This window comes from Cydia splendana, chromosome 1 (assembly GCF_910591565.1).
Source record: "Cydia splendana chromosome 1, ilCydSple1.2, whole genome shotgun sequence".
NCBI classification, from domain to species: domain Eukaryota; kingdom Metazoa; phylum Arthropoda; class Insecta; order Lepidoptera; family Tortricidae; genus Cydia; species Cydia splendana.
This window is the reverse complement of record NC_085960.1, coordinates 5991882-6013956: the sequence shown is the minus strand read 5'-3', so window position 1 is coordinate 6013956 and position 22075 is coordinate 5991882. Positions and strand designations below refer to the sequence as shown.

The window sequence follows — 22075 nt, the reverse complement described above, 5'->3', positions numbered from 1 at the left end:
GCACTTTTTCAATAAAATCATCGTGACTTCAAAACGTACGATCGAATATCGAATTGGCACTTTCTGGTTAATTATATACAACTTAGCTATAGTATTTTTCACTTAGTTTGGGTATGGTGACACCTGTCATTTCAATGTGAAAAATACTTTCGTGTAGCTTATCAACAAACTGCAAAGCATATACAAAGAGCATGAACAAAATTATTAACCCCTTAACGAACATTTAGTTACATATTTGTCGTCATAAGAGAAAAAAGACGCATTTGTTATTAAACGGTTACCCGCCGCTTATAAATTAGTTCAATAGACTATGTGTAAAATGACGGTTTTTTACACAAAATACAGCATTTAATTATAGGTCTCAAAATTGACTTACACATGCGGCAGGCAATTTACTTACACGCGGGATGCGCGAAATATAACAAAAAAAAATTGTTCAATTTATGGATTTAATGATAAACTAAACTGAGTAAAAATAGGTATCAAAGATAGCAATCAAAACGTTAAAACTGCTTTATTCCAAACAAATTAAAGCAAGCAAAAATATTTTAATTAAGGTACCTACACAAAAAGTTACAGACTGCGTAATAATATCTACGAAAAACTTTTCAAATTTCCTTACAATTTATGAATAACTTGTTTATCAAAAATACTCGCTTTTATACTCTTTATTACATAATTGAAGGATTCAGGCGGATTCTATTTTTATATTTAATTTGCTACCTAAGTACGCTGAGGGCCACTTTTTATTAAACTCGATAAGTAGAATTGGAAATTACAATTAATTTTAATCGGTAATGGAGCTTCTAAAATTAAGTCAAATCAAATATGGGTGAACAATTTCGGCATAAAACCTGTTTTTACATGGCCGAACTATGATTATATCTCCTAGTGTGTTGTACTAACACAAAATCGATGGCTAAAAGACGAAACCATTTTCAAGCTTTAATCAAAACGTGTAGGTAGTCTATACGTCTGATGAAAGGCGAGGAAATTAGTTTCCCACGAATCCGCTGGAATCTGTTTTCCGATACAACGCATATCTCAATTATCCTTCGACGCTGGACAGTATCCAACTTTAATGATAAATCCAAGAATCGGATCATGTTCTCTAACTTTCAAATCCGCAACTTGTCATGAAATGTATAAATTACTTGTTATTACGACTACTGCTGGGAAATATCCTGGTATCTCTTCAGCGTGACTACGTTTAGCTGTGTGATACCTTGCCAATACTATACTACACTTCTCTTTTTTTAATACTATGTGGAAAACAAGTATACCACCCGCCTGCTGGTAGGTAAGCGGTCACCGTAGCCTATGGACGCTTGCTATTCCAGGGCTGATACATCCAGGTTAGGGGTGTCCTGGAAGGTCTTAGTTTAAACCAGTTTTCGATACAATGGGTTCTATCGTCAACAGAATCCAGGATTAGTATGTTCAATGACGCATCTCTTGCAGTATTTCTTCACTGCCCGGTACCCCCTGAGCGTGACCGGCGTGTCTTGGATGTTGAGCTGCGTGAGACCGCGGCAGTAGTACGCTACTGCCTCGAGTCCGTCATCTCCGATCAGCTCGCAGCCGCGGAGGGCCAGCTTCTTCAGGTTGGGACAGCATCGGGCGAGGATCTGTGGAAAAGTGTTGATTTTATTGAATTGGCCACACAATAAATGGCCAAGTGCCAGTTGGAGGAGTTAGCACATTTTTTCACACTGTTTTTTTTTACAAAGATTCACACTTCAAGAAAACAAAAACAAAAAAAACACGTATTTTGAATGGTGTTTTGTCTACCTACTACGGTTATTTAGATACAGATGGACAGACGGACATAAGAGGATTAGTAATAGAATTTCAGTTGTATGGAACTAAAATAATCATGATGTGCAAAATCCCCTAGCTTTGAAAATGTACCTAAATGCAATATGTATGATAGGACTCTTAAATTGAATACGATAGGTATTATTTTTGCTTGCAAAAGTGATCGACAAAATAGGCGAATTCTAGGAAGATTGTGTGATTGATCGTGCTTTCTATGAATGATGGATTCGGAAAATTTGGAATTGTACGTTATATGGAAGTATTTTTTTCGTGTGCAACGGATACCTACGTATTATCTTCTAGCATTAGAAAATTGAAGTTTTTGGCCTAACTAGGATTCAGATTGATTAATTTTAACTATTCAGATTGAGATTATCAAATTTAATATTTGATAGAAAACCGCAAGTAAGTATGTTGAACAGAATAGAAATTCAAATTAAAAGCAAATAGCAACATTACTTCGATTCAAAATAGAATTGTTTAATGTTACACTGGAAATTGGAACCATCTAAAACCGTTATACTATCCGACGTGTAAGTCGCAATGTAATAAAATCTACTTCTATTTCAAAAAAAAAAAAAAAATTTTCACCTTAACCTATCACCTTTTCGACTCACAAATCACTCAATATTTTCTACCGCCATATTTATACATATTTAGAAAGCAAATATAGATACACCCTTGGTCCTCCTTAGGTGTACATCACCGAATATACGAATTACCAAGAGAGGTGCAAGCACATTGCACAAGCAATTTATGTATTAGCCGTATAGATACGTCCAATGCATATCACTGCAGCTATTCAAAGCCAGCGGGCCGTCAGCGTCCCTGCTGTCCCGAGCTTGAAATAAGTAGTTTTGTTGTAAAATCAACAATATTTTGTAGGTACTAACTATAGTCTATCTATTCCATTCAAAATTTACAACGAAGTAAAAAAAACAAGTAACACGGTCCTATAATATAATTCCATAGATACAATTTTGTACCTACCTGATTGGTCAAATGGCCAGGACACGTGGTTTTGTTAGTTTACATGATTTTAAGGTTAGACTAGGTATCGGAATTACTTTGTGATTATCGCTACGATACCGTCATACTGCGCAAAGCCAATAGATATGCAGTAAAATTCGTGTTTTAGATACTCGTAGTGGCGAATTTCTGAAGGGTCATCTACTTGTCTTAACAATAAAACCGTAATAGTCCAATAAAACAAAATACCCCATAATTAATACTGAGTGGGCTAAATAGACCAAAGTAAGATAGTGTCATTATAAACGTCATATTATAATATAAATTTGACATTAATGATGAAATTACCAAAATTAGTCATTGCAAGTGGCATGAAGAGTTAGCTTGGTCCGACTCTAGCGCACTAACTATTTATAGCTGCTATCACTAGAATCATAGAATATAGATCTGCGTCAGTAACTATAGTTCGTTTTTTTTAGCATTAGAAAAAAGGTAAACAATCTTGACGTGTCTATTTATCGAAAAACACTTGAAAAATAAATCACGGCACATATGTAACAAAAGCGTTTTTAATTAAAAGACACGTCAAGATCGCGTTAGGTTTTCCTAATGCTAAAAAGACGAACTAAGTATATATACTTACGATGTCCTAGTTCTCATTATTAACAAGATGCAAATAAGCAATATGTCCAACGCATACGTGTGGAATACATCAAGACTACTATTCAGAGCCAGTGGGTAGGCAATCCCTAAGGTGTCAGTGTCGAGCTTATACAACATCTATTCTGATACCTATGTAGGTAGATTACTAGCTAGAAATAAGTTTTGCGCTCCCTGCGGTATTACCAGCTAGTTACAACTTTAGGAAATACCTCCTACAAGCTGTACTGACAGTCTGCTCAAGATCGCAAAATAAAAGAACTAAAGACAGAAATTGAACGATAATTCTTGTGATAGGTCTTTGAACCTGTAGAGAACACCTTTTAGCCAAGCTAAATTATCATGAATAGCGCAACCAAAGAAGCAAAACTATTGTTTTTCACCTGAACTTATACGGAACTAATGATCTGGCCGACTAGCCGACTAGTCGGCCGACTAATCGGCCATTCGAGCGCCGATTAGTCGGCTAGTCGGCTAGTCGGCCAAATCAATAGTCGGTACATCACTAGTATTTAGTTAATCCAAAGTTAATCTAAATACTTGCATTCTATTACCTTTATATTAAAATACCAGGTGTACCCAATTATTAATTAAAAATATACTTATAATATTTTAATCACCGGTAGCCGAGTAGTAATAAGTAGGTACCGCTTCTAAATTAGAGGTCTATTCGAACCCTGGCTCGCACTAATGAGGTTCTCGGACCTTAAGTACCAAATATAACTTGAAATTAACCAGTATTATTTATTTTAATTGACACAAATCCATCTAGTCCCACAGTAAGCTCAATAAAGCTTGTGTTGTAGGTACTAGGCGACAATACAATTAGGTACAGGTATAAAATAATAACAATACCTATATAGAATATATCCATAAGTCAGGAACAAATATCCGTGACAAACACACAAAGAAATGTCCTGACCGGGATTCAAATCCGGGACCTCCAGTTTTTGACCAGACGATTTTTGACCCCCCCCCCCCACCCCTAAAATCATCCAAAAATCATGCTTCGAATGGCCCCGTTTCCTCCTACGTCATGCTACCATCATTCGATGTCCAGACCCCCCCCCCTGATTTGAAATGACGTAATTTATGAATAGCCCCTAGGCAGGGTCACTACCGACTAGGCTAGGAGGCCGTTAAAAGTAGGTCATCTCTGAGGTTTCCTGCATACGAGTATATTTGTGCAAAGTCCCAGCATGACTAGCCCAAAATCTCCTGTGATGTGCCTACCTCTGCTGTATGTGTGATGTGCGTAGTTTTACCTAGATATTTACAGTGGCTCTATCGGTGTCGATACCCGTATATTTGCATATGACAATTGACCGGGTTTCATTGTGGAAATCCCGCTCAGGGATTGTACGTAGTCGAACGTATTTGAATTCGATTTACAACCAAGAATGTATCCCTGATACAAAATGGAAGGCCAAGTCAATAGCAGCCAACACAAAACATACGTTCAGTATGCGACACAAAGGGGAATAACTAGGTTACATGTTTGACTGTTGGGACCTCCGTATGGCAGGATATCACTTTGTTGCCACTATTTTTGTCATATTTCTTGTAAGACTACCGCTTGACATTATTGTTAATTAGTGTTTTGTCTTTTACTACATGATTCCAAATATAACAAATGATGAAGGCAGAATTTTGCAGATTCATAAACGCGCAACACATATAGTGCATAATTGTTTTCCATCGTACTTTCTCGGAAACGTTCGTATTTGTCATGCTACTTCAGTCAACCTCAGTACTTTTTGTACCGAGACCACGAGACTGACTGAAATAGCAAGACACGTTCGTACGTTTCCGCGAAAATACGATGGAAAAAATATGCACTAGAAGTACTATAACTTGTACAAGCTTCAAATAGCTATTTTTGTTAATCCTGTGTTCTAATCTGTCATTTTGACATTATTATAAATATAAAAATTATGTACACGGCTAACAAAATATAATACGGATGAAAACTAAACTAAACTAATTGTAAGTTTGACTTATGTATTTATAAGAAAGGGCATAAAACATACAATAACTAGAAAAGGATTGTAATATTACAAGCTTTTATTTAGTTTCACCTGACCGTTGTCTGTCTGTGTGTGTGTGTGTGTAATCAAATCTTGCAAGTTAAATTTGATCCACTTCCCGGTTTCCGACCGGAGGTGGCCATAGGAACTCTGTGATAAAACAACGAAACCTAATTGTGTTTGGGGTTTTTAGAATTGTCTCGATGAGTATTAGTTGCCTCTGGAAAAAAAAGTACAGTCGGCGATAAAAGCTTGTACCAAAAATGAAATTTTTGTCAAAAACTTATTTTATAAATAAGGGGGCAAACTTTTGCACCCTTTTTGAATTATACAAAACCATTAAAATACAGGCAAGATAAAGGATTTAATCATCCCACCTGTTAAACTGAAGGCATATCCAATGTAATGAAAATGCTTTAAAATTAATGAGTAAAACGTAATCAAAGGAATGAGGCTAAAGTTATTACACGCCGGAAAGAAACGGGACTTCAAAAAGCTTCAACGCAAACAACAAAGGTTTTCATACCCTAATCAAGTTATTTACACAAGATTTTAATACAACATTCATAATTAGAACTGTCAAATGCGGCAGTGCCAAAGGTGCGCTGAATTTCGTAAACTCATTTCTATCAAGAAATTTTCTCCCAACGCCTCTTAAATCCCTTTCGGGGCTTAATAGAAGGTTAAAATCCTTAAGTAAAAATGCGTTCTCTGATTGTTAAAAGTCAACATTTTTGCGTCAAATCAACAGCCGTAATTATCTACCAGCAAGGCTAATATGGTCGCCTTTTTATCATCTGTCACCATGCCTGTCACGTTCTAACAAGTGTAACTGCGAAAGTGACGCATGACATGACAAGTGATAAAAATGCGATCATGATATCCGTCCTGGTCTGTGAGATATTTTTTTAATAAAAGGTCAGAAATAATGTTCTGGATTCGAAAAGTAATTGATTTATCTTTGTTTTGACTGTATAGGTACTCGTTAGTGTATAATGATATATCAGCAATAACGGAACTACCTATACAGTATACACATAGGGTGGCCCAATAATACTTTGTCAAAGATTTTTTACTGTGCATATTGTTGATAATTTTAACAAATTTTGCGTATTGTGTATAAAAAGGAGAATATTGTGAAGAGAATACGTTTGCAATAATTGTGGTTTTCCGCCATGGAACGGTCCTTATGCTTCATGGGCAATAAGGCCCATGCTATCAGAATTTATTTTGGAATTTCGGATAAAAATGACCTCTTATTGCACTTGAAGCATAAGGACCCTTCTTGTGATGGAAAGCCACAATTTTCGTAAAAGACATACGAGTACATGTAAGAAAAATATTTCTAAAAATGCTTTGTTAACGTATTTTTCTGCCACCCTGTATCTACTATTGATACTCGGCACGAGTGGAAATAATATTGAAGTGAGCTTTAATTATAATATTTATCGGGGCTCATAAAAGTTAAATGATGCGACTATCTAATGACGTCATTTCCAGCTACTATCAGTGATGATATAGCTTGGATTTGATTAAAAATCCTATTTGTTTGTTGTCCATTTACTTATATATTCATACGACTTAAACAGAGTATAAATAACAGTTACAGCTACCTTTATCATTAGAATGTATATTTTAACCAACACCATTATTTTTGAATAATTAAGCCCAGTCAGCTGGATAGAAGAAGCCGCCTTATAATTTGTAAATGTATTGTAAAAACTTTTTGCTCAGTTTTTAATTTAACTGGAGTTATGTCTCACTGGTTCTCGAATCATATTCATATTCATATTTTATTGATAAAGATAATTACAGGTATAAAATAAAATTACATTTCTCTAAATGTAAACATAATCAATTCAATTTAAACTTAACAACAAATCAAAGCATACCCAATAAAGCAAAACAGAAATACATATTATGTCATGTCAATCATAATTATAAATTTAAAAAACTAAAATAATTCCATGTTTCGTTAAATAATTTTCTATAGTTAGATTAAGGCTTTCTAATAAAATAATCCATATTAAAATAACTGAATTAAAAATAAAATTTTCCAGTGATAGTAATGTCCCATTAAAACAGTGAATTAGACTTTTACATTGTGTGTATGGATCAATGACACCCTGTCGAAGAATTCGTCGATAGTGTAGCATGCCATCTCCAGTAACATTTTTTTAATATTATTAGTAAATGTGACATCACTAGTGACATCTCTGATTTCAGCAGGTAACGTGTTGAACAGTCTGACCCCTAAAACTCCAAGGAATTTCTTAGCTTTAACGGTAGTATGGGCTGGCACCAGAATGAGACTTCCACCGCGCGTGTTTCTACCTGACTGCTGTTCACACACTGAGAGAAAAACCAACAAAAATACACTTATAATTACAAAAATAAAACTTAATCCGGGGACAAGGAGAGTCAACTAATAGGAACAAATTGACTTTTGCAATTTCTATTAGTAGGATATACAACTTCTATATTTGTAATTTGAAGTATGCTAGAGTAATATCAGAAACTATGAAATTGTAATCAGAAGTATGCATTTGTGATACCCGCAACTGCTGGTTTTGTTATTCCGAGAGGTGCTTTAGCAATATCGGAGGTGATGACGTCATGGGTGAAAACTAACCGTTTTGTAATTCTAAGAGTGCTTTAGCAATATCGGAGGCGATGACGTCACAGGTTTTACTAAACTGTACTGCGATTCCAAGCTAGCTGTTGTTATTCTAGAGATAATGACATCACAGGCAAAAACTAAACTGTTTGCAATTCCACCGCCCCTAGCACAGGTGCGCCGCGAGAGCATGTCGCGCGCGTGGTAGCTACCCGTCTCTATTTCTGTCTGTATGAATAAAAAAGCAATTGGTAGTATATCTCTGTGCTAAAGAGGCACTATAAAAGCCTGTCGAGATATTCTACCCATTCCTTTCTTATTCATACAGTCAAAAAGAGACTAGTAGTTATTACGCGCGCAACATGCTCTCGCCTCGCACCTGTGCTAGGGAGGTTGGAATTGCAAACAGTTTAGATTTACCTATGATGTCACTATCACTAGAATAACAACAGCTAGCTCGAAATAGCAGAACAATATATTCCTGTAGACACCAACTACACAGTAGGTCGAGGGTTAATATGTTCATGGCGCACAATATATATATCCTAAATTTATTATTGAACTTAAGTATAATTTAAACAAAGAAGACACGAGACACGCCCGCCCGACATCCGACACAGTACTAACTCTAACCAAATGAACGTAACAATTCAGTTGTTTAAATAACGAATGTTAGTGATTTTAGTAAAATGTTCTAACCTCATTTAGCAATTGCAGTCAAAATAAATGTAAACACAACAATTTTGTTTTGTATGAATCAAAACGTTCGTTGTGTTGGTATTACAAAACTCGTTTGGTGATTGGTACAACAATGAACATAAACACAACAAATCTATCTACTAAATACCAGTAAACTTTGTAATGTCGCTATAGTAACAACTGAATTGTTATTTTAAATGGGGTAATGTTATTCCCGCGAACTCGTTTTTTAAATATTACAAAACTATGTAATTGAGACATTTACTAACATCATAACTTGAAATCACAGATGCTTTTTCCAAAAATCGAAATCTTAATTCGTAAAATTCGGAGAACTTTAGTAGTGATGAAAATGGATTGTAACAAATACTGAACTTTGTTTAATGCTCCATTTACTAAAGTCTGTTTGTTGAAATTAGATTTTGGATTACTGAGCTGTTTGTAGAAATAAATAAATTATACAGAAACAGTGAAACTTCCATAATTATTACTAAAACTTCATTTTTTCCCCCAGTACAGAACTGTTTTTTAATTCCTGGTGATGATTTTTCTCTCAGTGCAGGTTTTATAAGAGCTTAGATTGCTTCTTACGGTTCAGGCGGAGTATGTCACTTTCTTAGGACGTCACATTCTGAGGACGTCACATTCTGAGTTCGTCACTTTCTGAGTACGTCACTTTCTGAGAACGCCACTTTCTGAGGACGTCACTTTCTGAGTTCGTCACTTTCTGAGTACGTCACTTTCTGTAACGCCACTTTCTGAGTACGTCACTTTCTGAGTACGTCACTTTCTGAGAACGCCACTTTCTAAGTACGTCACTTTCTGAGGACGTCACTTTCTGAGAACGCCACTTTCTGAGGACGTCACTTTCTGAGTACGTCGCGTTTTTTAGCATAGATACGATTTAACAGTATAATATACCTGCACGAAAAATGTATACTGCCAGCAACCAGATTAGCTGTTCGACATACGGTCGCTTTTATATCCTACATACCAATACCAATCTCTGTTTGCCTTACGCCTGACTGGTAGAGAATTCCATTTGGCAAAACGTCCTATGTTTCGTGCAATAAAGTGATAAATAGAGAAATAAATAATAAAAAAACAATCTAATTATGTTTAAATCATTATTTAATTCAGAATACTTAGAAACTACAAGCACCAAAACATTTAGCCACAGATTGGAGTTAGGCCGGCAACAGCTTCGATTCAATACACATAAATGTTTCGCACAGTAGGAACCATGATTTTATCATTCGCCGCTGTGATTAGCTGGTGAAGGTATCATGGCAAGCTCGCTGACACCAGTAGAAGGTCATTCCCACATATTTCCATTTAAACGAACTGCCGCTCCTTTCGTGACAACATATTCTTCAACATACCGCGTCTTCTGTCATGTCTCCATAAACTCACGTCTTTTTTTCTGATGATAGTGTAAATTTTGGATATCTGCGTATAAAAATCAGCTCTTGCAGTTTTGGTTCAGACAATATTTCTTCTCGTGTCACCTGTGGAGAATAGGCGTCAAAGGATTTTTTCTTCATATCGGCAACGGCATATTCAGAATATATGTTCAGCCATCAATCACTTCTGCGTATGGAGTGATCCATACTCTCATAGTTCTCATGTTCTGCATATATTTAATGTAATTTATTTGTTTGTTTTCTTCCTATATAGGTTACACGATGAATTTTTAAATTAATATTACATTGTACTTTTAGCCTGACAATAAAAATCTATCATGTCGCCGATTTGATATCGCTGATTTTTTTTCTATTTAAAATCCGAAACTACAAAAAGGTTATAAAGTTTGTCAAAGGACTGTCTCATTTCAAACATAGACAGAGATAAACATACTATCTTTGTCTTACACTAGTACTAGCACCCAAAAGAAAAGGATGAGTGTAGTTTTTATTGTTCTTATTTAATGACAAATTTGTTTGACCACTTACAGTCCGTTAACTCTCAGAATGAACTTCGTTTTTCGGGTAAAATCGGACGTATTCGCGTAATAGAAAATGACAGCGTCGTACTGATTTAGTTGCAACTTGCAATCCAACACTCAAAACTATACAGGGTGGTCTATACCACGACGTCCAAATTTTTTTTAGATTCCTCAATTCAATTATAGAATATGTTAGCCGGTTTTTCGTAGCTTTCGAGTTATGAATTTTTGAACTTTTAACTTTTGTTAAGAAATTCCGGGCCGAACCAATTAATTTATTTAAAAAAACTATTGAACTTTTTTGAATGTTTCTTTTTATAACATAATCCTTTACAAACGACGCAGTTGCTTAAAAAAATCAGCATCCTCACTTGGCTGCGAGTTGGAAAAAAAGACAAAAGTCAAAGTTTTACGTTCAAGCAGGTCAAGTTTAGATTTTACCTAATTAAAAAAAAACATGCGAGTTCAACGACTTTTGGTTATTTTAGAAACTGCTAGTCCCTAAGTTTTTTTTAAAGGTAAAAAAAAGTGACAATAGTCATAATTTGACAGAGTCACCGCTCAAAGGAATCGAGGTGGAAAGTTCCCAAATTAGTAATCTGATAGCACACGTAGTGAAGAATCAAAAAAAAAAAACAACGGGTTGCACTCCGGGAGTGCCGGCAGAAGTGAAAACTCAATGACATTGTAACAGTTTTTCGATCAGGTCACGTGTCCGTCTTACGTCTTACGAATCTTACGGTCACGTGACCTGTCGCGAGTTTAACATTTTTTCCCCATCACAAAAAGTGCACAGCACCGTTAAAGAAGTTTTCACTTAAAAATTTTGGACATCGAGGTTTGTACCAACCTGTATAGAGTAGGTAAATATTTATATTCATATTAAAATATGTGACTTTTAAGTACTGTAAAATTATTTACAAATTAAATTTAAAATTTTTGTTTTAATTTACTTTTTTATGTTAAAGTAAATTTTAATTAAAACTAGAGATTAAATAAAAACAAACACAAACTATAAAAAATATACTTAGGTACCTACAAAAAAATATGCCTGTTATTATTACCACTCTGTATAATTTCAGCGAGAAGTAGTAAATGACGGTGTGACGTTCTGCTTTCAAATTCTGATTCTATTTTATTTAGATTATGACAAAAAGTCAAATCGCAATATAGTCATCAACCAAATATTAAGCATAACGTCATTAAATTAGGGCTTGTTTTACATTGAGACAATAGGGTATCCCTAACTTTTTGCGAGTGAGTAAGAAAGCAGAACAACAGTATCACCTTCGCGTGCTACCGCCGATACCCGATGTATCTTTCTAAAATCCGAAGGTCATTCTGAGAGTTATGGAGAGATTTATATCTACGGACTGTAGATAATATGTTGCGCAAGTTCGACCCGCGACTTCATCTGCTTGGAAATATGATGATGATGATGATATCGTACCTATGCTAAAAAACGTGACGTACTCAGAAAGTGACGTCCTCAGAAAGTGGCGCTCTCAGAAAGTGACGTCCTCAGAAAGTGACGTACTCAGAAAGTGGCGTTCTCAGAAAGTGACGTACTCAGAAAGTGACGTACTCAGAAAGTGGCGTTCTCAGAAAGTGACGTACTCAGAAAGTGGCGTTCTCAGAAAGTGACGTACTCAGAAAGTGACGAACTCAGAAAGTGACGTACTCAGAAAGTGACGAACTCAGAAAGTGACGTCCTCAGAAAGTGGCGTTCTCATAAAGTGACGTACTCAGAAAGTGACGAACTCAGAATTTGACGTCCTCAGAATGTGACGTCCTAAGAAAGTGACATACTCCGCCTGAACCCTTCTTACGTACTTACACGCTTCCAAGATGTAAACACTAGGTAATGTAAGAATCATATGCTTAATAAATAAGTCGTGTGCTGAGTGGTCGTAGGGTTTCCTCGCGATTATTCGTATTGCCCGCTTTTGAAGCTTAAATACTCGCTCATCACGATCAGCCGCTGTCATGACAGACACCGTAAATCAGTATAGAGTGAAAGTACCCGTATATGCCTTATTGCTTATGCCTTTTTTATATTGTCATCTGAAAGAGTTGGAACCAGTCTGGATAGTGCAAAGGCTGCTGAAGATAGTTTGTCGCACATTAAGTCTATGTGAGTTGACCATGTTAGACCAGAGTCGATCATGTAGCCTAGATATTTTGTTTGGTCGACTTGGGGTATTGAGGAGTTATTAAGACTAATTTCTAATGACGTGGGGGACTTTCGTAGTTGGAAATGGATTAAGTTGATTTTCTCCACGTTTAATAGCATCCCGTTCGCACTGTTATATACATGTATAATTATTTTGCTTACCAGGTAAAACTAGAATGTAGGTGAAGCATTGACAGCAATATTACTGTATAAAAATTCGAATAACAGTAAAAACATGGTCACTCGTAATTTACTCTTTAACATAGATCTAGTAATATCCTAAATCTTTTAGTGTGTAAGTTTGTGCAGTGTATTTTGGGTTCAATAAACTGTTTGGGTTGTATTCAAGAGTTTTCTTCGAAATTCCAACGGAGGCTGCCCTATAACAAATTGGTGGCAGCGGTGGGATGACATAAGAGACTGTCAGGTCCCGTCATTCCGAACTCAAAGGACAGCTTCCAGATCAACGGTTAGTCTCAGCACTGTCGCTGAGCCCGCATCGCAACCCCGGATCGACGATCAGCCTCGGCAACCCAGCCGAGCCCGCATTCGGAACACAAACAACATATCTACCCCGCTCGCACTGCTCCAGGTCGACGATCAGTCTAGTGACTCTGTTGGATTCACTAGCCCGCACCTATCCCATCTTGGACACCTGCACGTTTCGAGACAACGTGACACCTCTACTACCTACGTATTTCGCCGTGTGCAACCTCAATACGACGCATCGTGTGGCCGGTCATCAACCCGTTGTTACCTAGTATGTTTCTGCGGATCAGCATTCTGTGAGTTTAATTCAATTATTCGTGAAAGTACCTAATTCCTTCTATTTCTAAACTAAACGTGCATTCCAGTGATTATTTTACAATTTCTATGGACAATTAGTTACTATTTTTACTTTTAGTATAATAATTAGTTCTATCTTAACATTTACTGATGTTCTGAACGGCATAATTAATGAGTAATCTTAAAATAGAGGCCATAACCGAGGAATCTGACGAATATCAATCGGGTACTGAGCATACAGATCCGAATACTTCCGCGCCTGAATTAAAAATTAATCAAACTTCTCCGAAGCTCCAAAAACCCAAAATGAGTGACAAAATTACCCTATCTTTCTTAACTAAATTCATTAAACCCTACAACGGAGATCGCGAGTCCCTACCGGCATTCTTGACAAATTGCGAAAATGCTATAAGCTTAGCCAGTTCAGAACAGCAGAATGTTCTATGTAAATTTATTTTGTCACAACTCGAAGGTAAGGCCCAATTGGTTTGCTGCCTGAAGACCTTCAAAACATGGGCTGAAATTAAACAATTTCTCAAAACAACATTCGGTGAAAAGAAACATTCTACGCATCTTCTTCTAGAGCTTCAAAATTGTAAACAAAATATTTCGGAATCAGTAACGGAATATTCACTACGCATAGAATCGTGCTTGACTCGAATTCTAGCCGATATACAATACTCTTGCACGGATGCCACGGAACTTCCAGGACGCATAGCTGCCATGGAAGATCTCGCTCTTAACACATTCCTACTCGGGTTAAATCCCAAATTTTCATCTATAGTTAGGTGTCACAACCCCTCAAATCTTAACGATGGAATTTCATTTGCAGTTGAGGAAGAAAAAATATTTAATCTCAAGCGCACTAATACTAAGGCGGTCAAAATATGTGATGTTTGCCACAAATCAGGGCACTCATCATCCGAGTGTTTCCGTGCTAGAAAGGAGCGAAATTCCTTCCATGTCCAACCTCAGCAACTCCCTCCAAATTCAACCGATCAGCCTTCTACTAGTTCACAGACTCAATCTCATTTTCAATTTTCAAACAAACCAAAAATTTGCGCCTATTGCAAGAATATAGGTCATCACATTAGCGAATGTCGCAAAAGACAATATAATAATAACCTTCGTTTAAACAACTCAGCCGATTCACCCGAAACAGCTGACTCGCGGCCTCAGATTTCCAGTGTAAGTTCACGTAACAGTCAAGTAAACACATACTCATGCGAAACTTGTTCTGATCATTTAAACTAAATACGATTCCGGTTTCGTGTCTACCGGAATCGCGTATTTCTCATGACACGATCACTGTCTCTCACGCCGGTTTCCGGCATCGAAAACGTTTGCCACGCATTCAAAGCCTCACTGAATCTTATACTAACTCTCCCACTGTATCTTGTACTAAGACCCTCACTGAATCTTATGCTAACTCTCCCACTGTATCTTGTACTAAATCCCTCACTGAATCTTATACTAACTCTCCCACTGTATCTTGTACCAAGCCTCTCACTGAATCTTATACTAACTCTCCCACTGTATCTTGTACTAAACCTCTCACTGAATCTTATACCAAATCTCTCACTGAGTCTTATAATAACCTCCCCACTACATCTTGTACCAAATCCCTCGCTATTTCTTGTACTAATCCTTCCACTGAACCTTGCCATAAAGTGGTCAAAACGGACTCTCATTCTTATCAAGAATTTAATGCACCCCATGATCCAGTTAATCAGGAACACCCTACCAATTCTTTCACTGATCCGTGTGCAGAAACGGTTACCAGGGCATACGCTGATGTTGTCTCCAATTCCAAATCCTGTAAAGAAGAGCTTACAGCGAAATCCATTCCTCCTCAACCCTTGCCATCGTCTGAAAATAAATTAGAAACAAATAGTAGTAGCCGTTCTATTCCCTGCTATGAAATTAAGTCATTAAAGGAAAAAATATCACTACCACATTCTTATTTAAATACTCCCTACTCCAATAAACCTCTCTGCTTCCTGTTGGACACAGGATCTAGTGTAAGTATTGTTAAATACTCCAGTTTGGAACAGAAACCTCCACTCTCGTCTAAAATTATTAAACTGAACGGTATTAACGACTCTGACTCATACTGTGAGACTCTAGGTTCCCTACAATTAGGACTCTGTCTAACAAATCAAACAATTCGCTACGAATTTCACGCTATTAAAGACGAGGTCAATCTCAAATACGACGGTATCATAGGTAACGATTTTTTCAAAATCTACGACGCAAATATAGATTACAAAACCGATTCTATTTCATTAAATGGTCAGCAATTACACATTTATTTTAGTCAGCCTTCTTACATAATTCCTGCTAGATCGGAGAGTGTAATTGAATGCGGTATTTCCAACTCCGTCTCAGAATTAAATGGGAGAAATGAAGGATTAGTATTAGACCATAAGTTTTGTGAGGGGGTGTATTTAGCCAACTGCGTAGTCGCCATAAAACAGAATAAACGTGTTAATGTATCTATTTTAAATACCACTGATTCCCCGGTCGAGATAAAGGACCTTAAGGTAAAGATTACTCCAATCGACTACTCCGTCTTTGTAGAAAACTCCGCTGAATCTGTCATGAACCTAAATCATGCACCGTCAACGTCAACTAACCGCGTCCAACGTGTATTAGATCTCATTCGTCACACACATCTAAATTCTGAAGAAAAGAAATCTTTGCTTGATTGCTGCAGTAGATACGCTGACATTTTTTATCTCGAAGGAGACCCTTTGACTCATACTAACGCCCTACAACACTCAATAAATACAGGCAACGCCCCGCCAATTAATGCTAAGTCTTACAGATTCCCCGAATGTCACCGTCAAGAAGTTGATAAACAAATCAAGAAAATGCTTGACCAAAATATAATTCAACCTTCCATATCCCCCTGGAGTGCACCAGTCTGGATTGTACCAAAAAAGGCTGATGCATCAGGCCAAAAAAAATGGCGTTTGGTTATCGATTACAGGCGCCTTAATGACGTCACAACAACTGAAATCTATCCAATACCCCTCATAACCGACATCTTAGATCAACTAGGCAATTCTAAATATTTCTCAACTTTGGACCTGGTGTCTGGATTTCATCAAATTAAAATGGACCCCTCTGACTCAGCTAAAACTGGTTTTACTGTTCTTAATCCTAATGGAATTTCAGGCCACTTCGAGTTTTTAAGAATGCCGTTTGGCCTGAAAAATGCACCTTCCACTTTCCAGCGTCTCATGAATCTAGCCCTTTCAGGTCTACAAGGCCTACATTGTTATATATACTTAGATGACTGCATAATATACTCCCATGATCTTGAAAGTCACGTCAAAAAATTGCAACTTATATTTGATAGATTTCGTGAATTTAATTTAAAGCTCCAACCTGACAAATGTGAATTTCTACGTCGCGAAGTGACTTATTTAGGTCACGTAATCACTGACAAAGGCGTGCATCCTAATCCCGACAAAGTAAAAGCCGTCACTGAGTTCCCAGTCCCACGTAATTCTAAAGAAATCAAATCATTCCTTGGCCTAGCAGGTTACTACCGCAGATTCATAGATGGCTTTTCCAAAATAACAAAACCCCTTACCTCTCTCTTAAAGAAAGACGCCGTATTCAATTGGTCCTCTGAACAAGATTTGGCTTTCAACAACCTGAAAGAAAAACTTACCTCGGCACCTCTACTTCAGTACCCCGATTTCTCCAAATCTTTCGTTGTGACTTCAGATGCTAGTAACAGTGCCCTTGGGGCTGTACTCTCTCAAGGTCCCATAGGACGAGATCTCCCAATCGCCTACGCGTCTCGTACTATGAATAAAGCCGAATGTAACTACTCCACCACAGAAAAAGAGCTTTTAGGCATTATCTTCGCTGTAAAATGTTTCCGTCCTTATTTGTATGGTAATAAGTTCCAAATTGTCACCGATCATCGCCCACTAACTTGGCTTTTCAAAGTAAAGGACCCTGGCAGTAGACTTATCCGATGGAGATTAAAATTGGAGGAATACGACTATGAAGTCGTTTATAAACCAGGAAAACTTAATTCTAATGCCGACGCTCTTTCCAGAATCCCAATTCATGCCCTAACTCGCAGCCAGAGCAGAAATCAAAATCTAATTCCTGATACTACAGTCCAATGTCCTTATGAACAATTCATGAAATCCCAGTCTAACAAATCCACTGAAAGGTATAATACAAACATAATAGAACATTCCGAAACCTTAGTCAAAACTAAATTGAACTCAATCGCATGCCCTACTTCTCTTGATTTTGACTCTTCTATGCCTTATATCGACGAAATATTATCTGAAATCCCAAATCAAGAAGACCTCCAAAATACTGAACGTCAACCTGACTCCGTCCTACCATTCCTCAGTAGTAATAAAATGTATTACTTCCTATTCACTAAAGTCCATCACTATGACGAGACAAATTATAAAACTATTTTTAATTTGCTACAATCACTACGACATATCATATTACAAAACAACCCGACACTCACAGACTTGGCGGTGTCGGACTTTACGGAGCCATTTACAAACATTTCTTATGCTAAAATCTATAATATGATTGCATATGTTTTTCACAATACTAACATAACTATACACATTTACAGAAACAAAATAATCTATCCTACACCTGCAGAAATTCCTCAAATCCTTAAAGAAAACCACAACTCCACAATCGCTGGACACCCCGGAATCAATAGAATGTTTAATCGGATTAAGGCTTCTTACTATTGGAAAACAATGCGCAAAGATATCGAAAACTATGTTAAGTCATGCAAGCTATGCCAAATCAATAAACCCTTAAGAGCGCTCTTACAAGAAAAGTCGAAATAATGCAAAATTGATGATACTAGTCGACGAAATTCAGGACTTTGCGCTCATTATTAGAAACAATGAGTACTTGTTCCAGTAAAAGCGTCTTCTTATCTTTATAAATATCGTTGTAAATATTAGAAAAAGGACTTATTAAATTAGTAATGATTTTTTTTCTGATGGTCGTTTCCGAAAAACCCCGTGAAGCACTGAATGGCGAGCTCTTATTTGGAAATGTTGAGAATTTTACTCTGCTAAACCTGGCTATTTTGTGTTACTAATACCCTGTACTTTAGGCATATCAAACTATATTTTTCCTACATACCTTTGAGAAAGAGAAAATCAAAGTAAAACGAACTCGATTTTCTCTCCGAAACAAGTGTCAATTCCTACGAAAATCTACTTAATATCGAAGTCATTTTCATACTCAAGCAATCTGCAACGTTTGCTTATGCTGTTGGTATACATTAGTGTTTATGAAATTCTACTATAATTTTTTGGCAATTTTTTGAAAACTACTCTATATTACCGATGACGCGCGCTGCGCCAGCTCAGTGCCGCGGCAGAGCTTGTAGAGGCAGGACGTGTGTCGGTCGGCTCCGCACATTTTCAACGGCGACGACGAGGTTTTTTATCATTGTGTGCGGCGGGCGCCGTGTAAAACGCTATACTGTGTGCATGTAAACCGCAACGAGAGACTTTGATCCTAGCACTGTTTTTATAGTATTATAATTTATAATGGTACAGTTTAATAAACTACCGGACAGGATTAAAAATATTTGAAACGACCTGACATTCTATATGTATTTATTTGACTCAAGATAGTACTCAGGGTCTGATGATGGAGCCGGAAGGTGGTCACCGGTACCAATCAACCATGCAACTAAACCACTTCGTGTTTAGGCTCGTTTTATTCATCTCAACAAGATCTTTGACACAAGATAGTACTCAGGGCAATAAACGATTTCAATTTCAATTTCAGGGTCTGATGATGGAGCCGGAAGGTGGTCACCGGTACCAATCAACCATGCAACTAAACCACTTCGTGTTTGGGCTCGTTTGATTCGGCTCAACAAGATCTTTGACTTAAGATAGTACTCAGGGTCTGATGATGGAGCCGGAAGGTGGTCACCAGTACCAATCAACAATGCAACTAAACCACTTCGTGTTTAGGCTCGTTTTATTCGTCTCAACAAGATCTTTGACTTAAGATAGTACTCAGGGTCTGATGATGGAGCCGGAAGGTGGTCACCGGTACCAATCAACCATGCAACTAAACCACTTCGTGTTTGGGCTCGTTTGATTCGTCTCAACAAGATCTTTGGCACAAGATAATACTCTGGGTCTGATGATGGAGCCGGAAGGTGGTCACCGGTACCAATCAACCATGCAACTAAACCACTTCGTGTTTAGGCTCGTTTGATTCGTCTCAACAAGATCTTTGACACAAGATAGTACTCAGGGTCTGATGATGGAGCCGGCAGGTGGTCACCGGTACCAATCAACCATGCCACTAAACCACTTCGTGTTTAGGCTCGTTTTATTCGTTTCTATAAGATCTTTGACACAAGATAGTACTCAGGGTCTGATGTTGGAGCCGGAAGGTGGTCACCGGTACCAATCAACCATGCAACTAAACCACTTCGTGTTTAGGCTCGTTTGATTCGTCTCAACAAGACCTTGGACACAAGATAGTACTCAGGATCTGATGATGGAGCTGGAAGGTGGCCACGGGTACCAGTCTACCATGTAACTGAACCACTTCGTGTTTGGGCTCGTTTGATTTGTCGCAACAAGATCTTTGACACAAGGTAGTACTGAGGGTCTGATGATGGATCCGGAAGGTGGTGACCGGTACCAATCAACCATGCAACTAAACCACTTCGTGTTTGGCTTCGTTCGATTCGTCGCAACAAGATCTTTGACACAAGTTAGTACTCAGGGTCTGATGACGGAGCTGGACTGTGGCCACGGGTACCAGTCTACCATGTAACTGAACCACTTCGTGTTTGGGCTCGTTTGATTTGTCGCAACAAGATCTTTGACACAAGGTAGTACTGAGGGTATGATGATGGATCCGGAAGGTGGTCACCGGTACCAATCAACCATGCAACTACACCACTTCGTGTTTGGCTTCGTTCGATTCGTCGCAACAAGATCTTTGACACAAGTTAGTACTCAGGGTCTGATGATGGAGCTGGACTGTGGCCACGGGTACCCGTCTACCATGTAACTGAACCACTTCGTGTTTGGGCTCGTTTGATTCGTCGCAATAAGATGTTTGACACAAGATACTACTCAGGGTCTGATGATGGAGCTGATGATGATAGACAGGTACCCGTCGCCACCTTCGCGCTCCATTATCAGACCCTGAGTACTACCTTGTATCAAAGATCTTGTTGAGATGAATAAAACGTGCCTAAACACGAAGTGGTTTAGTTGCATGATTGATTGGTACCGGTGACCACCTTCCGGCTCCAACATCAGACCCTGAGTACTATCTTGTGTCAAAGATCTTATAGAAACGAATAAAACGAGCCTAAACACGAAGTGGTTTAGTGGCATGGTTGATTGGTACCGGTGACCACCTGCCGGCTCCATCATCAAACCCTGAGTACTATCTTGTGTCAAAGATCTTGTTGAGACGAATCAAACGAGCCTAAACACGAAGTGGTTTAGTTGCATGGTTGATTGGTACCGGTGACCACCTTCCGGCTCCATCATCAGACCCTGAGTATTATCTTGTGCCAAAGATCTTGTTGAGACGAATCAAACGAGCCCAAACACGAAGTTGTTTAGTTACATGATAGACTGGTACCCGTGGCCACCTTCCAGCTCCATCATCAGACCCTGTGTATCTTCAGTGTCAAATATCTTGTTGAGACGAATCAAACGAGCCTAATCATGTTACTACTTGGTTGATTGGTATCCGTGACCACCTTAATCATCATCAGATCCTCAGTACCAGTTCGTTTTTAAACCCTCGTTGATACAAACTTTACAACCTATAGGTACCAAATGCAATGACGAAACATGTAAATAAGCGAGTAGGTACCTATAATTTCTTTCGAGTAATATACCTTCATAAGTACGAGTATGGGGCTATTCATAAATTACGTCGTTTCAAATGGGAGGAGTGGGGGGGGGGGTCTGGACATCGGATGATGGTAACATGACGTAGGAGGAAACAGATTCATCCGAAGCTTGATTTTTGGATGATTTGAGGGGTGGGGGGGGTCAAAAATAGATGACGTAATTTATGAACAGCCCCTATGTACATTTGCACTGCATTTAGTATTTTCGTACTTACCAAATAACAGTTTTAGAACTTTAAAAGTTAAGTACAGTTAGTGTTGTTATGGTTGATTTCAATATGCTTCGCGAAGGATCAAGAATGTTTAATCCATCATTGTAGTGCGAGTGTGGTAGAAGGGATCGGCATACTGAGCTCGCACGGCCTGCCGCAGCGCGTAAAATACCTAAACTCGCTCAACGCCGAAATGTAATAGCGCTCTTAAGGAAATGTAATGTAGCTCCAATGGTAATAAC

At 37.9% G+C, this 22075-nt stretch overlaps 1 protein-coding gene across 1 annotated transcript in view; it reads right to left on the bottom strand.

Moving 5' to 3' along the window:
- Positions 1 to 1238: 1238 nt before the first annotated feature.
- LOC134790071 (F-box/LRR-repeat protein 7) overlaps positions 1239 to 22075 on the bottom strand; it is a 137084-nt gene continuing 116247 nt past the window's right edge. Inside the window, exon 8 of the mRNA XM_063760836.1 lies at positions 1239 to 1628. Coding sequence (XP_063616906.1) covers positions 1416 to 1628 — 213 coding nt within the window. The 3' untranslated portion in view covers positions 1239 to 1415. The remainder of the gene's footprint in view (positions 1629 to 22075) is intronic.